This window comes from Thamnophis elegans, chromosome 2 (genome assembly GCF_009769535.1).
Source record: "Thamnophis elegans isolate rThaEle1 chromosome 2, rThaEle1.pri, whole genome shotgun sequence".
In the NCBI taxonomy this organism is placed as follows: domain Eukaryota; kingdom Metazoa; phylum Chordata; class Lepidosauria; order Squamata; family Colubridae; genus Thamnophis; species Thamnophis elegans.
This window is the reverse complement of record NC_045542.1, coordinates 52,810,965-52,829,031: the sequence shown is the minus strand read 5'-3', so window position 1 is coordinate 52,829,031 and position 18,067 is coordinate 52,810,965. Positions and strand designations below refer to the sequence as shown.

Below are 18,067 nucleotides of genomic sequence, written 5' to 3'. Positions count from 1 at the left end.
CAGCACTTAAGATATAAAGAGATGGCTAGGTCTATTCATAAGTAAATACCCTCACCCAAGATCCAACAAAGGTAGGATTGGCCCTCAGCCATAATAGGAATTGCCCCAAACCCTCTTTATTACATCATCACTCAGCAAGATTCAACCAAGCCTGGGACTCAAGACAACCTAAAAAGTTACTCCTGAATGTCCCCATGAGAGTCTGACAACCAATTAAACCGGAACAGGAAGCTCTAAGGTGGGGCCCATGAGAGGGTATAAATATATATTCAGCTTCCATATGCTTATTTTGCTTAGGACCCCAAAAATCAATTGTGATCCTGTCCACCACTTGGAACAAAACCCAAATGGACACTTCTTCCAACACCCTTATCCCCTTAAATAGAGATTAGAATCTTTATTTTGGCTTTATTAATCCAGGAGTAAATAAATGCTTACCTCCAATAACATACTTTTCTGAAGATTTTCTTCAAATGAAGTAGTTACCATAGCTTTTTGTTTAGCTTTTTGACTTCTGCTTCTGGTTTATTCTATAAGCTTTTTCAATTCAAAAAATGTTTAATCTGCTTTGAATGCATAATAAACTCCCAGTTGTCTTTGCAACAATAGACCAACATTAATTTTCCAGAATCACCAATACATTTGTGATTTAAGACTTTGTCAACAATATTTCATGCTGCTATTTCACCATTCCTTTATTTACAATCATACAACGTGATCCATACATTTGAGCAGTAGAAAATTTAGGAATGGCAAGCTAAGACTTCAAAATGGTCTTTTGTATTTTTAAGTAGCATGCCTCTTATCAATGAAATCCAATAAAAAGCTAGAGGTGTTAAGCTCTTTTTAAAAGTTTTTTAAACCTGCAAATATTTCAATAGCCTTAAGGCCCATAGCAAATTAATCAAACCATTTAATTTTAATGTGGGCCCATTTCAAGACTGAAACACTTTTGCTAACCTTAGAACCACTTCTGAATTGTGCCTGTGATGTAAGAATAGTCCATTTCAATCTTAAATCACTTAATTTGAAAGATTTTGCACTCATCAAATGGCTGTTTCATGGAAGGAAATCTGGCTTCACATAACTTAATATGAAAACAGTAAAGATTAAGGATTCAACATTTATACTTCTCAGGTAGGAATCATTGAACCTGCTCCATCACATTAAGATATCAAATTGAGAGACAACCAAAATGATAAGTTTGTGGAACAGGATGGGCACACATAAACAGTTATTTAGAAAAAATACTCTGGATCTTGCATATGCCCAAGCACCAGATTGTTGAGGGAAATATGCTGACTCTGTAAACCGCTTAGAGGGGGATCTAAAGCACTGCGAAGCAGTATATAAGTCTAAATTCTATTGCTATACAAAGCTACAATCAAATCAGTGACTAAATACTTTCTTTGGAATTTAACTTCCCCAAGCTGGTTGCATAGAAATGCACCTGACTTTTGGCTGGAGAAGAGCACTGCCCTGCTTCTCCTACATGTATGGGACAGGAGGTCCTGGATAGTCAAATCTTTTCCTACTGCAAACGAACAGAAAGTACCTGGGACAAAGGGAGGATAGCACATATGAAAATTGGTTTTATGGTATTTATTATTCTAAAATAAGTTTATCATTGGAGGGCATTTTTTAACTGTTTCAAAATATTTTCTATTTTCAGAAAATGATACAAAAACATCATGGAGAAAAAGATGGAAAAATAATTCAGAGCCTTCACATATTTTTGCCACAATGCAACTAACTTTTTCATTGCTAAATGAAACCGATCTTAGAGGATGATCTAGACTAGACCTGGACAACTTAAGAGAGTAACAATGAATGTTTTTATTTAAAAATAGCCACAGGTGACAATACCTGGCACGCATATGGCTGCTGGATGACTAATGGCAGAATGGTGATGGAGCTGGGGGTGTTAGTGAGGCCTGGAAGTGATTGGCAGCATGTTTTTTGGAGGGGGTGGTGGTAACAGATTTATTGAGTTTTAAAGAAATGCCGGCTTGGCTATACAAAGCAGGTTGGTGAGGCTGTATGTTGTGCAGATCTGATCTAGATTATGGTAACTAATCTGTGTAATTATGTATAAGAAATTAAAATATGCTGTCCTGGTAAATCTGGAATAATTGTTTTGTGTCAGCCTAATCCATTTCATAAGGTTGCTGTGAGAATGAAATGGGGAACAAAGCACACCAAGTCTTCAAAGGTGACTGGCACTGAGTGGGATACAATATATAGAAATAGATTACAAAAGGAGATGTGTGTGTCATGCTCTTGAACACAACTATCAAATCCAGCAAGTGCCAGGTGTTTTTTGGCATCCAACTGCAATTCATTTTAAAGAAGCGTTAATTGTGAAACAGGCAAGACTCAAAGGTTTAGAAAATGTTATTTGATTCTTCACAGTCAAATTTCCTAATTCTCTTCTCCCTTGACAACTCTTAGCAAACATTCCTTGGAAAGCTGCTGGATTATGTCAAAGGAGCCACATCATCATCTTCCAGCTGACATAAACACAGCTCACTGTCGCCACTTCCCTCCGTAGTTCTTCCCCTGTTCATGCATTCTAATCATAGTACTTCCTGAAAGGAGCAAGGAACAATACTTCAATCCCAGAATACCTTTCTTCAGCAAATAGGAATGGGAGGAATGATTACATATATGAAGATACACATTTCAACAAACTATTTTTTTCCTACAGGCTGTTGTTGTGTTTGGATGCATGTATTACTGTTCAGTCAAAACCCAGCAAAGTCAATAATTATTGGTCCTGTTTAAATCGGCTGTTACATCACTGCCTCTAGCTGTTTTTTTTTTTACAATGAAAGATGTAAAGTATAAAGAAAAGAGGTTTTTACCGGTAGAAACAAAATAAGATCATTTTTGTTGATCCATTACCCATATTCACTGAATTTAAATTGAAAAGAATCTAATCCTATGCAAAGAAGTAATTCACATGTCCATTGCGTAAAAATCAATAAGTAATATTGTCTATGGAAAACACATCGGCCAAACTAGAGAACTGAAGAGCTGGAAGAAGCCCCAGAAAATCATTCTTATTCCAAATGTTTTCATCTCTCATGATATTTTGCTATTTGACTGTAGTTAATTCAGACAGTTCATGGGATTTTTTTCCTTATTTAATATTCCCTTTCTCTTTCATTAAAGATGCTAATTCAACAGTATATTTTGGAGGCTATACCAAAGGCTTTGTGGAATTGTATTGGAATTGCGTTCGTCTTAACACCAATTTCACCCAAATTTAGAGCCTATAGAATTTTTTGACCCTGCTGGTTGGAGATAATGCAAATCACATTACAACACATTTAGATGACATCTATTTGGGAAAGGTTTTTTTTAGTACAATACCATCCATATAACCTGCCAAAAATATGAGACAGAAATGTTTTCATTATTATGATTGACAACACTGAAATTATAAGATGAAACTGCTTTTTGCATCAACTATTAGATTATAAGTTAATTTATTTTATTCATATCAAATTTTAATTTGCCCAGTCTGCTACAAGGAAAAATCAAGAGGGAACGAAGTGTTTTTAGGAAAGAAATGCAATTAATGAAATCAGAAAAATAAAAAGCAGCATAAAAAGTGGTATTACAAATCCATTGGGACAATCATAAGAATATTCAAACTACAGTAGCTTTACAATAAAAGAAAATGCAAATAAATGTTATAAATATTACATATACTTTTGCCATCAGATATAATTTAGTACAATAAGAGGTGGATAGTGTGTGTAACCCTTTAGGTTAGCTTCTATTTAAAGCACTATTAGTTATGGAAAGTCTTTATATCTACAAATCATTAACTGAATTAGAAAAGCAGCAACAATATATTTTTACAGATGAGTTCACAAAGCAACCATTGTTCTAAAAGTATATTGCTTTTAGCAGTGAAAGCATTTAATCTGAAGAGCAGAGACCCTGCCAAATTTTGCTTTTCCTTCATGGAGAAAGCATCTAGATTCCTTTTATATTGCCATAACTAATAACCATATTGCATCATACCAGCCTCCACACTTCCCAACAAAAAATGACAATACTACAATGAGTATCAATGTTTCAGTCTTAGCCAGGCTCAATGCAACTCCATGTAGTACAATAGTCTTATTACATGACAGTTTTGTGCATCATGCAATCATACCACGTACTCCCAACATTTTTTTCTGCACTGGTTTCTTGGCTGCTGTCAAAAAGTTAAGCAAAATTGGTCCTGCCTCACAGTTGGTTAGCCTTAGTAGAGCATCGGAACATATCAGGCCTGTGGATTAGACCACAAAATGAAAATTGTTGAAAAAAAATGTTTGTAAAATAGTTCTTTTCAATAATGTTTATGAATATTTCCATGAAGTCACCAAGAACTGAGATTGATTTTAAGGAACTTATTTATATTTCTAGTACTTACTATTAACACTACATTTCTGAAATTTGTTTGTCATTAATTTATCAAATAGTTTATCAACCTGATGTGCTGCCATGATACCTCTGCAAACCTGTGTGTCTGACCTTGCACTAAGGCTGCAGTTGGCGTATTCACAACTTAACCACTTCAGCACATATTCACGTTGATATTTAAAGATGCGCTAGCTCTCCAAATAGTACCATACAAACACATATCTTGCACAATTTTACTTTTTGTTCGAATGATAATGCAGAATTATTGGAGCACACTACCGCAAAAGTTTCCATTCATAGTCATCAAGCACATAGCAGTTAGACTTATATACCGCTTCATAGGGCTTTCAGCCCTCTCTAAGCGGTTTACAGAGTCAGCATATTGCCCCCACAGTCTGGGTTTCACCCACCTCGGAAGGATGGAAGGCTGAGTCAACCTTGAGCCGGTGAGATTTGAATCGCTGAACTGCAGATAGCAGTCAGCTGAAGTGGCCTGCAGTACTGCACTTTAACCACTGCACCACCTCGGCTGTCTCTCTACTGTAGAGCAGATGTACTACTGCTGACTCAAGAAATGGCCAACTTGTATATTTTCATGTGTTCTTTACCTTAATCAAGTTTATTGGAGGATGAAAATTAATCTTTCCTTTTAGGATTTTGAATATATGCAAACAACATGGAACAAATGATAATCCTTGAATAAGATCATCATATGACTATATTTAAGAATCATGTTTTGATAAAAAGTTTAGGATATGCTTAAATTAGCGTGACACAAAAATCCTAAACTATGACCCTTTCTCTATAATAAAGACAACTGAACAGCAATTGATATAAGGTTAAACCAGAATATATATTAATTAATTATATTTGTATAGATGCTCATCTCACATGAAAGTTACTAAGGGCAGCATACAGCCCTTAATTAAAAATTTGATTTCTTATTAATATTTTAAACAATTTTTTCCTAAGAACTCCTCTAGGAAATGTAATAATAATCCTGAAATGATAGCTTTATTACCATCCAACAACATCTGCCTTAAGGACCAGACAGATCAATAAAAATGCCAAATAGAGTTTAAAAATCTAGCTGAGTGCGAGTCCAACCATAATAATAATGTTATCTAATAAGAATTAGATAAATACCAAGCCAGAATTTTGTAATGCTGCAAAATGTTAGTCTAAATACTTATTAATTTTCAAATTCTGTGTGACATTGCCCAAGTTGGGAAAACTTTTATGTCTCAGCAAACTGATATACAGAATTTGCTGTGACTCATTAAAAAATACTGCTGGAAGCAAGCAATGTAATATTTTGCTGCATTTTACAAATTATCCTTTTTAACATGTTGGCTCACTTACTCTTGGAATATTTGCAATTAAAAATCTGATTCTTCCTGGTTAGATGTCTCTAATTAAAACAGACTACAATTGACTCCACCGCAACTAAGAAAGTTTAGCAGGATGAGTAAACTAATTGGACATAAATCAGCCAAGTGTTTTAAGAATTTCTGCAGGGTACAAACTCTATGAGCCCTAAACATCTGCATCAGTTTTAGCCCAACAGAGTAACAAGTGCAAAGCAAAGCTTCCTCTGGGTCTATAGAGGCATTTTAATTTGAAGTTGTCCCCAGGGCGCACTGTGGATGGCCATACATGCAATTTGGCGACTTTAAGTTGCCCAGATGCTGCAAAAGAGGACTTCCAGAAAAAGAGAGATGCTTTTTAAAAAAAAATCTATCTTCCTTCTCCTCTTATCCAGATCTGCTGGGTCATGACTCAGGCCATCCCGTGGGAAGCTCATCTAGCTGGTGGGGGGAGGGGGTGCTCATGTTTTTTTGTTTTTTTTAAACATTTCCTTACCTTGTTCCAAGTCTTGCTGATCATACCACGGTTCCTCCTCCTCACTCTGAAATTCATCCATCCTGTCAGCGCTTAGCATGAACCCCACTCCGCAAGCATCCAAAATTGAGCTGCTAGCAAAGAAAGACTGACCTCCCAGAGAGACTACTGTGGACTACTGCAGAGTGAGAGGGAGAATCAAGGGGTGGGAGGAAAACGGAGGGAGGAGGAGACCAAGAGGATGCTCTCCAAGAGACCGAGGACGCGGGTGAGGGCAGAAAGCGATGGGTCGCCAGACTTCAAGGCGGGAATCGGTGAAGATGAACCACAGGGGCAGATCCCGAGATTCCCGAGGCCCAAACAATGGCTTTGCAGATGTTTCAGTTGTAATCAGTGCTGCTGCAGCGGTGCCCTCAAGCCCCACATTTTGTTCTCCTCTGTCTGCATCACCTTCCGTCACTTTTCGTCTGCTTTTTCCGCCAAGGAGAAAGGGAGAGAGCAGGGAGGCGGCGCACGGATCTCGTTCCTCCTTTCTCGCCCTCCGCGCTTTCTTGAAAAGAGAGGACAGGTGTTGGCCTCTTTGTTAACGGATGGAAATCCGTTAACCTGGCTGCTGCAGGGTTCTTGCAGCGAGTTCACTGGGTGATGCACAAAAGAAAGAGCCCAGCTTCGTAATGCAGCCAGTTCCGACTTGTACACAGCTCGGTGGAGACCTCTAGCACGGAACTGCTGCAAGAAAATCCATGCCAAAAGACGTGGAAAACAGGAGGGGAGCGGGAAGGAGGCGGGAAGGGAGGAAGGTAGACCTCCCTCCCTGTCCCCCCCCCCACCCTCTCCCGTTCTTTCATCGGAGGAATTCTAGGCGCATTTTAAGCGACTAGGCGGATGTGTGGCTTACATTCCGGCAGGATCTGGAGAGCAAGGGCGGAGTCCCTAACGGTGGTTAGGCGGGGAGTGGTTTTTCTCGGGTGGACGTTTACCCACTCGTTGGAAAGCTGCTTTGACGCGCACAGGACGCGTGTCTGAGAAAGAGCGAGCGGTGCCGTTCCAGAGACCGCTGGGACCGCTTGCTGGTGGCAATTCTTCGCCATTGTTATTCCCTGGGCAAAATCTCCGCTATGACTCCGGCCGCGGTAAAAGAACCGCCCGACTGGAAAACAGTCCCGGTGCTTTTTCTAATGGCTACATTGGAAGGGGATTTTTTTTTCTTTTTGCAGTTGAAAAGATAAATAACAGATGGCACAGAATAAACAAATAAGATGGGTGGGTCGCGTTTGTCGGCGGCCCGAGCGTGAGCGTCTGGCTTTTTTGTATTTCTTTTTTCCAACCCACACAAAAAGTGTCGTTGCGAGTATTGTAGAGAGTATTGTATGTGGGGCTAGAGAGCTTCATTCTCCGGAGTAAATCAAATGTACTCACTACCTCGGAAGTCCCTTTTCTTTTAGAAATCAAATCCAAGCTGTGGGCCCAGGTCAGCCTACTACATTGCGGTGCCTTTGCTTCCCTTTTTTTAAAAAAATATGAAAATAGAGAGTTATTATATGGATCAGCAGAATGAGCCTGAGAGATTTGGCCTCATTTGTGTCAAGCAGCCTACCTAAACTGCAAACAAATATCTGGCTTGAAAGTGTTCTTAATTGGGAATCTTATATCCCTGCTTTTAAATCTCATACCTTCTTGAAATGTAACAAAAACTAAAAGCTCTTAGCTTTCTATTTCTCCATACATAAATGACCCTAACAAGAAGAACAACATGTTTCTTCACTACCTTTTATTAATGAAGGTTTTTTGGGTCTTTTTTGTTTGTGAGGATCTTTATTTCAAAGATGTCAACAAAAACAAAACAAAACACCCCACCCTCTTATTAGCTAACCTGAAGTGTAACTGGAAGGAATTTTCTGTCCTTTTACTACAAGCCACAAGAACAATGGCATCTCTCTCTTGGCATGGCAAAGCCCACTTTGGCCTGAGCCAGGCAGAGGATCCTAGCACTATCAGAGAGAAGGCATTGTGCAAATCTTACGTCTTTTTCTATTTAAAGGCCTTTTTGTGGAAAGAAAAACAAAATCAGCAATAAATTACAAATGGAAGACTTGGTTACTTTCAGCTGGACTGTGATTGTAGGAATGATGCCACTCACTGTTCAAATGTCAAACTAATCTGTTCTACTCCTTTCTTCTGTCAAATGATTTTTGGGGGTGGTTTTTTGTACTTAGCCTTGAAGACAGGAGCAACTTCTCATGATTTGTTACTTAACTGAATTTATTTTATATCCTGCCTTCCCTCCAAGAGCTCATGGCAGAATTCATAAGATCTTCATTTTATAATCTCAGCAGCCACCTGCAATACAGGTAGTCCTTGATTTACAAGAGTTCGGTTAGTGACTGCTGAAGGTTACCATGATGGATTCAGAAACAGTCATAGCAGGGTTCATCCAAAATGTCTGTCTCCCTTCGCAGAGTTTATTACTTTTATACACTTTTAACAAGCAAAGCAAAGAGTATATAGCAACAGCATTGTTATTGGTGTATTCTCCTTGTCAATCTTTTAAAAATATCCCAGCCAGGGTAGAGTCTTGAATATCTTGATAGCTCATAGTGGTGCCTGGTGCTGTTAATTAGGTGAGCTCAGAGACATCTGAGGTAAACAGTTACTAAGTCATGGCAGTGTGCTGCGCATGCCTCTATGTAACCTTTCCTCTATCTCTACATTACCACAGCGTTGAGAAATGTGATTTATGACCGTTTTTCATAGTTTTGGCTTTGGCCGCATTCCCGTGTTCATGTGATCAAAATTCAGATGCTTGGCAACTGGTTCATATCTATGACAGTAGTTGCTGTGCACCAAGGTCATGTACATCCATTTTTTGCAGCCATTTCACAAACAAAGTCAATGGGGAAACGGATTCATTTAACAATCAGATTACTAACTTATCAACTGCAGTGATTCACTTAACAACTATGGCAAGAAAGGTCATAAAATGGGGCAAAACTTACTTAACACATTTCTCATTTAGCAACATAAATTTTGGGCTCAATTGTGGTCGTACGTTGAGGACTACCTGTATTGGTTAGGCTGAGAGAGATTAACTGGCACAAGAGTAACTAAGTGAATTTCCAAGACTAAGTGTGGGGAGTTTGGGGAATCATGGATGTTCCCATTACCTTCTAATAATGGGAACATCCATGGTTGGATGTGCTAACCTCTGCAGCAGCCAATATTTTTTTCCAATATTTTTCTGAATTGAATCTTGCTTGTAGTTGAAAATAGAAAAACGTTATAGAAACAAATTAGATATATTTATAAATTAGGTATTATTCATTGTCCTGTGCCTTTGGAGAAAAAAGGAACAAAAAAACTTTTTAAAAAGTTGCCAAGGAGATAGCAAATATTGGAAGAAAATTATTGGAAAAAATATTGGCTGCAACAGAGGCTAGCCAGTAACCAGAAGGGAACATTATAGTTCCTAAAACTCAAAATATGCATCTGATCATATTTGAAGTAGATAATTTAACCTCATCTCCAAGATAACAGGTTGTACTGTTAAGCATAACAGATTTTTTTTCACACCTTGCACTCGTTATTTGGCATAATGGGAGAAAGACTAAGGATACCTGTAGGCTTCTTCATTCCTGGGGTGGGAGTGAAATGAGGAAAACATTATATGAGTGAGGAGAAAGTTTGGGTTCATGCACAATTGAACAACTATGAATGAGAATAGGGTCTAACTAACTCAGAGTAGGCTAAACAGCTTTAACCCTGAGGTAGGTAGATTTATTCATGCATACAAAATCTTATTCATGCATACAAAATTGACATAATGATGTCAATAGACCAAATATCCCCCAATTTGTTGTCTATTTTCATTGACAGGGTTTTTTCACTCATGAGACCATGATTTGCTTTTCTTTAATACATAAAATTAGCATTTCAAATTTGGTCCTACCTTATATCTATACTGGAACCTAGTCTATGGGAGTCTTTGAAAGTATTAAAAGCACCTTTATTCAAATGCTGCTTGAATACAATGCAGAGATATTTGGTATTGGATAAAAAGCTTTTTCATTGTCTTGGATAATCCCATAATTTCAGTAGAAGCATTTAATGAAATATGGTACTGCTGGATGATGTAACAGATTTATTTTAAGAATTACAATGAAGGGCAAAAGCAAAGAAAAAATAAGAAAAAATGAGAATAAGTAATCCTAAAATTTAAGATAGAAGTGCATAACTAATAGCCAAGAAGCATGTGTGGCCTCATGCCTTGCATTCAACCTCAAAACCATTTCAAAAGTGTGCCAAACGTAGTTTTAACCAAGTTAAAATTTAAATTGAATTAACTTTGCTGGCTCAGTAATAAATCTCAGATCAGATGGCTTAGCTTCATGGCTTAGTTTAATCTCAAAAGACAACTCTACAATAGATTAGAATCTTTATTGTTAAATAATAAAGACAACAATAAAGCTACACAAAATAGATGATTGCAAGTGTAATGGTGAGAAATATACTTTAGTGTTTTAAATATAGTTATTTTTCTCTTATTTCCATAAATTAATGAATTCTTGTCATTGTACTTGGCTCTGAAGCAAAACTGTTCTTACATGCTTAACATAATGGCCATCTGCCCTTGGAGAACCATTGGTTCCAGCCTCAACCTTCACTCTGTTCCCTTCTCCAAGCTCCATCTTGCCCCTTTCAGACCTCCTCAGTCAAGCCAGCAGGAATGGAGATACTGTTTTCATCTCTGCAATTTTGTTAAGAACTCCCCCATTTCAGAAATTTCCACTTCTCTCCCTTCCTGACTTGAGATAGGGGAAAGAGAAGGCTTTTCTTCAACTTCATTGCTTAATGCTCAGGATCAGAACTACTGGCAGGTGCAGAAGCTTTATTGCACAGCCAGTTGGGCAGCTTGCAATTGTGAGAGTCTTGCAAATGGAATGGCGAAAAGAGACAATGTACATGATCATTGTATATTATCTTTCCCAAATGTTTTGTGTCTTGGTGGCCTTCCAAAATAACTCAAAAGTCTAAAAATAAGCTATACTACAAACGCTTCCCCAAGATGTGGGAATGAGTAGAGGGGGACATTCTAGGACTGGAAGGAAGCAATGGAAAATAGGGCGCATTTTCAATATGCCTGGAAATTGCAGATAAAAAGACATAGACCTGATTAATGCTATCACAGAGAATGATCAAACAACCTAGGCATTTATCTTAGATGGTCATGTGGAGGGGAAATTCTGGGGGAAAGCTAGGCTTGATACACATCATTGATGTTGGTCATCCTGGCAGTGATGAGATCACAAGATCACTTGTAGGAAGGCTTGCATGAAGTAGCTGATCCTTTAGCAAGTACTGACAATTTAACATTCCTAGAGAAAACAAAGATTTTGTAATTGAAAAGAGCCATATACAATTGGCAGTAGACATGGATAACAGGCATATTGTTTGTAGTTTTAAGGTGCCAACTGAATGGAAGTGAATTCAGCTATAGGTCCAAGTTCAGGCCAATTGCCTTGCTAGCATTTTACATAACAGTGAAAGTATTTCTGAGGTTTATGTTCATTTAAACCTTGCCTGAAAGGTGAAGCAGGAAAAATATAATAGTGGTTACTGATACCTATTCATACAGTCCAACAAAGCCATCAGAAACAAAACAACCATGTTCTCATTGTGCCCAAGCAGATTTGAATTAATGCATCATTGTCTCTCTGTATCTCTGATTTTATCTGATAGTTTTTTTCTGAGTTGATTAGTTAAGGTTTTCATCCCAGTACATATCCTGAGCTAATTGCAGAAATTCCCACAATTTTTTTTATCTTAGCAAAGGCAGAAAATCTCGTGTTAAGAGGCTATTATTTGACTGAATCCTCAAAAATATTTCTTGCACCCCTCAAAAAATTAATATAGTGACCAAAATTCATAGAGTTTGTAGTTTCAATGGTCCTTAGGGCTAATTATAAATCCCAATGGAGTTAGTTGGACATCATCTGATTTTAGCTGTGTAGTTCAAGGAAGGAAGTAAATTTTGTTGGGTAATTACAATCTGGTGGGGATAGAGTACATATGCTCAGTGCCAATGTAAGAAAGAATTTTCATACTGAGAAACTTGCTAGTAACTGTCAATAAGCAAGATCCAGGTGCACATTGGCCCATCTTCATAGAAGGGTAGTTTTTTCCTCATTACACTAAAAGCCAAAGACTAAGAAAGCTAAAATCACTATCATAGAAGCCATTCCTATCTAGTCCTATAGTCTTTCTCGCAACAATTTTTATTTAAGATTTCAGTGTCTTACTAGGGCCAAGTTATTATTAATACAAATGTCAAGCTGGGAAGGGATGTCATTCATTTCCAGTTAATGTGATTTTATTAAATGGGGTTTTTAATGGACGGGTTTTAATATTTAATGACATTAATTTATTTGCATATTATTTCTAGCCACTTTGAGTACTTTTGTTGAGAAAAGGCAAATTAAAAATTACCATATTTCATTTGATATTCTGCAGTGGGACCTCATATACATACATACATAGTCCAGGGGTGGGTTTCAAAAATTGTTCGAACCACCTCTGTGGGCGTGGCCTCCTTTGTGGGAGTGGCTTGCCGCCCATGTGACCGGATGGGAGTGGCTTGCCGCCCATGTGACCGGATGGGAGTGGCTTGCCGCCCATGTGACCGGATGGGAGTGGCTTGCCGCCCATGTGACCGGATGGGAGTGTCCAAGACGATGTTATTACTAGATATTACTAATTACTAGATATTATTAATATTACTAGATCATTATTAATGCATAGATAACTGTGGGACATTACACACCCACCCACACCCACAAACTATGACAGTGCTAGGAAAACACCAAAAAAATAAAAATCCCCCCCCCCAAAAAAAAAGACTGCCAATGAAACCAGTTTTTTTTTTCCTAAGCCTAAGAACAGGAAAGACAAAGTCACTGGAATAAAAACCATCAAGGCAATGTGGAAAATTATAAAGGACAGGCACTCACAGAACCATCAACCACCTCAGAATTACCTAAACAAGTAAGGTGACCAGATTTTCAGATTGATAAAGAGGGACACCATTGACCGGAGGGGGGGGGGGAGCTAGGCCGCGGCAGTTACTGCCAGCCCGCGACCTCGCTAGGGACGTCTGGTCACCTTAATTATATACATCCTCTCTCTCTCTATCCATCCATCCATCTGTCTAACTGCCTGCCTATCTAGTTATGGTATCCCTCTCCCTCTTTCCCCCTCTCTTTCTCCATCCATCTATCTGCTTGCCTACCTATCTCTCTCTCTTTCTCTCTATCCATCCGTCTATCTGCCTGCCTATCTGTCTATCTAGTTATGGTCTCTCTCTCTCTCTCCCTCTCCCTCCCTCATTATCATCTATCTCAGTGTTTCTCCACCTTTTTATAAAAATATTTTTTTTAATTTTTTTTGTTACAGACGACACATGCCCACAACAATAAAAACAAAACAAAACAAAAAGAAAAAAACCCATCATCACATATAGCATGTCGTTTGGTTACAAGTGTTTTAACATTTATCATTCTTATACATTTATTATTTCATTTAATAGGTTATAATATACAGTTTGGGTTGCTTTGTTTACCATCCCTTCCTCCTGTTATAACACCACCTTATTTTCCCTTTCTTTTCTCCCTCCCTTCTCTACTTTCCTCCTTCTTCCTCTCCTTCCCCTTCCTTCTTCCCTTACCTTTCTCCTACTCCTGCTCTTCCTCTTCCCCTTTCTACCCTCTCTCCCCCTCTTTCTCTCCTTTCCATCCTCCTCTCCTTACCTCTTTCTTCTTTCCCCCATCTTCCTTTCATTCTCTCCTCCTTTCTCCCTTTCTCCCAACTCCCTTTCTGGGAGTTGAAGTCCACACACTTTCAAGTCTCCAAGGTGGAGAAAGACTGATCTATCTAATTAATATAATTATTTCTCCCTCTCTTTTTCACTCTCTTTCCAGCGCATACACGCAAATGCATAGGGCAGCCCACCTCACACACAGGTAACTCCGGGCGGCTTACGGGAAGAGGACAGCTCACCCACGCGGGGGGGGGGCAGGATTTCGCCAAGAAAAGTTAACTTTCCTGCGAAAGGGGCCGGCAGCCTCTCAGCTCTTCCCGGCCGGGAAGACCTCCCCCCACTTCCACTCCTGCGACCCTCCTCCCGCCTCCTCGGAGCTTCAAGCAAGCTAACTGGGAAGGCCGGGGAAGAAGAAGAAACGGCAGCGCGAGGTCAGCGGTCCTTGGGGGCGCGGCGGAAGCCCTGCAAAAGTGCTCCTTTCCCGGCTCGGCTGCCATTGCTGCTGCTGCGGGCGGAAGGAGAGGAGGAGGAGGAAGAAAATAAAGCGGTGGGGTGGTCCCTGCAGCCGCCGAGGCGGGAAAGGTGCGCTTTGACAGCCCTGCCAAAGCGCTCCTTTCCCGGCTCGGCTGCCATTGCTGCTGCTGCGGGCGGAAGGAGAGGAGGAGGAGGAAGAAAATAAAGCGGCGAGATGGTCCCTGCAGCCGCCGACGCGGGAAAGGTGCGCTTTGACAGCCCTGCCAAAGCGCTCCTTTCCCGGCTCGGCTGCCATTGCTGCTGCTGCGGGCGGAAGGGGAGGAGGAGGAGGAGGAAGGTAAAGCGGTGGGGTGGTCCCTGCAGCCGCCGAGGCGGGAAAGGTGCGCTTTGACAGGGCTTCCTCTCCGGAGAGGCGTTTTTTAAAAAGAAAAACCCTGCAGGCACCCAGCGACAGGGGCTAGGAGCTAGGAACCCGGAAGTTAATTACTTCCGGGTTCACTGACGAACCGGATCGCAAGAACCGGTGCGAACCGGTAGGAACCCACCCCTGATACATACGTACGTACGTACATGTACACACACATACACACATACACACATACAGAGAGAGGGAGAGAGAGAGAGGGAGACATTGATTGCACTTCCTTCAATTAAGGTAATTAAAACTGCAACCAAGTTGTTAATATATGTTTATGCTTAAAATATGATCGTTAATAACTAGAATTTAAATATTTAAAAGGGGAAAAACATAACTTCATGATAACAATCCAGATTATGTGTAAACACATGGAGAGTGAATTATAAAGAGAATAAGGTTTTAAAGTGTCCTCATTGAATATTGTGCTGCTGGGTGGGAGGGAGAAGGCATGAAGCAATAAATAAATAATGTCAAGGAGAGGCTAATGAAAGGAAGTGAGGGATCATTTTACAGACTTCGCTTCCTCTGAGGTACAGTGGGGAAGCTGTCTCGCTTGACAAATTTTGCACACAATTAAGGCAGGCAAACTGAGTTATTTTATTGCCATAGTGTTGTTATTGTCAAAATACAAAAAAAAATGCTTGTTTGTGGGAGAGACTCTTGTAAATTGCAGAGTTCCTATTATAGACCCACTCTGGATAAACTTTATGGAGTTAGTGTGAATAGAAAGGTATCATTTTTTTTAAAACCAAGATAAAAGGGTTTGGACTGGCCCAGAGGAGACCTAGCTTCAAAGCCACTCACACCATTGCAAGATCACTTTGGGGGTAGTCATCTTCTCTCAGCCCAGTTCTACCACCTCACAGGCTGGTGTTGGTTGGGAAGAATGGGAGGAGAGAAGGGCAAGAGATGGGGTATGAAACCTCAATGAATGAGCATGTGTAAAATTAATAATTAAATAATGAACATGTACAAAACAAGTGCGCCTAAAAGGAGGAAATGCCTAAGGGTCTATTTTAAGGGCAAGCAGCCAAGAAAAATGCGGGGAAGAGGGGACCTTGTAGAACTGCATTTCCCCTCCCGCCGACGTGAGCTGACTCGCTTTTAAACACGGATTTCCGACTAACTGGAGCCACCAAGAGGCAGGCAGCGAGGGGAAAAGCCACAGGGCCGAATCAGATACGGGTGGGGGGTCGGATTCGGACGAAGAGGGACGACGACGAAGAGACGCCTTCGCCGGTGGGGAAGGAGAAACAGCGCTCGACCCAGCGGGACTGGCCAGCCAGCAGGGAGGAACCAGCCGGCGGCTCTCCGGAGCCCTGCCGAGGGAAGGAGGCGGCTGTCGTGTAATTGAGCGAAAGCGAGGCGGAGCCGCGCCTCTGACGACTAGGGAAGGCGGGATCAAGCGCCGGGAATAGCCTCAGCTGCCTTTGACAAGCGGGAGGAGACCAGCCAGCCTGCAGGGAGCAGGTGGACGGAGCAGCGCTAATGGAGCCCACCGCGTCCGGCAGAGGGGGCGAGGACGAGGGGGATTAGCGGGACAGGCGGCGGCGTCAGAGGAGAAAAAGAAGGGCACGGTACCGCCGCAGCGAGAGACCGCCGGCGAGCGAGTGAGCGAAGGGGAGAGCGAGAGCAAGGCGGGAGCAGGGAAGGGAAGCGGACCCGGATCCTGGTGCGGGAGGATGGGTAACGCCGACTCCAAGCTCAACTTCAGGAAGGCTGTGATCCAGCTCACCACTAAGACCCAGGTGAGCGGCTTGCAAAAACAGCCCGGCCCAGGTCGCTGTTTTACAGCGCTCGAAGCAGGGGGCGACGAGCGGGGGGAGGTCTTTTGAGGTGGGCTTTGGCGGAGGGATGGTAGGCCAGGATATTTTATCAGAAACGAGCCCGTGGGGTGACTTTCGGCTGGGGTCACAGCAGGATCTCTTTTCCCCGCCGCTCTGGGGTATTGGTTTCGGAGACGCCATGGAGAAGAGCTGGGGATGGTTCAGAAGAAATCCTGTTTCTTTGGTTCGTGAGACACGGCTAAGCCTTGACAGGCACGGGCATCCACAACCCAGTGCTGGGTTGCCAACCTTTTGCCTGCAGCATCAGGACTCCATAGGCTTCCAGTTTGCTACCCACTACCTCACGTGGCACCCCCACAAATCGGTGGAGCCCTCCATCCATTATGGCTCTCCTGAAGTTCAGACCTTAAGCTACCTGGGCTTTCATTCAGAGCTTTCAGGGTTTAGGCCTAAGAACTGTATCCACCTCCACCTGACTGAAGCGGGAGAACCGGTTAGAATGAGATGCAAGGAAAACAGTGTGAAAATCGGTAAGATAGCCTTTTAGTAATGCTGTGCAATTGATAGAAAGCCACAGTATTCGCCAAAATAACAATCTCAACATGGGTAGAATTGGAACTCAAGTCTTTGCCTCTCTCTGAATCATGGAACTGTGTTAATGGCATCTATTTTATCTATATTTTGCTGAGCTATGTTGGATCTTTCAGAGACTGAAAAAGTGGTTAAAATGTTCTAGAACCGGGAAAATTCAGGTTCAAGTACTTAGCCAGAGAAACCTACTGGTTGATTTTAGGCCAGTTGCTACTGTATTTCTCAACCTAATCTACTCCTTAGTGTTGTTCTCATGGGAACACATTAATGATATTCCCATGTAAGCTGCCTTGAGCTCCATTATTTATTCTTAAAAATCTAATAATTTCTATTTTTTTTCTGGAAGCTTGGAGAATAAAAATTGCTTAGGGCCTCAGGTTGATGTCAGGTGCACAGAGATACTATCAAAGAGAAAAATTATCAAGTAATAACTAGTAGCCTACAGGCAAAACCTAACAGAGTTACTAAGAACAGTCCTGGCAAGTACAACAGCTGTTACAACTTCAGAAACATCCCACGCACTATAGAAGCAGGTTGGAAAGTCTAAAGTGCTGGTTGCTAAAGAAAGGCCTTTACTTTGTATTTGAGGAATGAGAACTGGTCACTTAAAAAAAAACATCTAGTTTTGTGTCTAAAAAGTTTGAAATGTGAATCTGGAAAATATAGAACTATTTACCTTGTGGAACTCTTGGTTCAAAATACAAGTAATTACAAATGCTTAAA

At 40.9% G+C, this 18,067-nt stretch overlaps 2 protein-coding genes across 2 annotated transcripts in view; one reads left to right on the top strand and one right to left on the bottom strand.

Annotated features, from left to right (window-relative positions):
• The window catches only part of CDR2L (cerebellar degeneration related protein 2 like), a 34,687-nt gene extending 27,567 nt beyond the window's left edge, over positions 1–7,120 (bottom strand). Inside the window, exon 1 of the mRNA XM_032210661.1 lies at positions 6,286–7,120. Within this exon, the coding sequence (XP_032066552.1) occupies positions 6,286–6,364 (79 nt within the window). The 5' untranslated portion in view covers positions 6,365–7,120. The remainder of the gene's footprint in view (positions 1–6,285) is intronic.
• Positions 7,121–16,390: 9,270 nt separating this feature from the next.
• HID1 (HID1 domain containing) overlaps positions 16,391–18,067 on the top strand; it is a 68,928-nt gene continuing 67,251 nt past the window's right edge. The window contains exon 1 of the mRNA XM_032210836.1: positions 16,391–16,714. Coding sequence (XP_032066727.1) covers positions 16,649–16,714 — 66 coding nt within the window. The 5' untranslated portion in view covers positions 16,391–16,648. The remainder of the gene's footprint in view (positions 16,715–18,067) is intronic.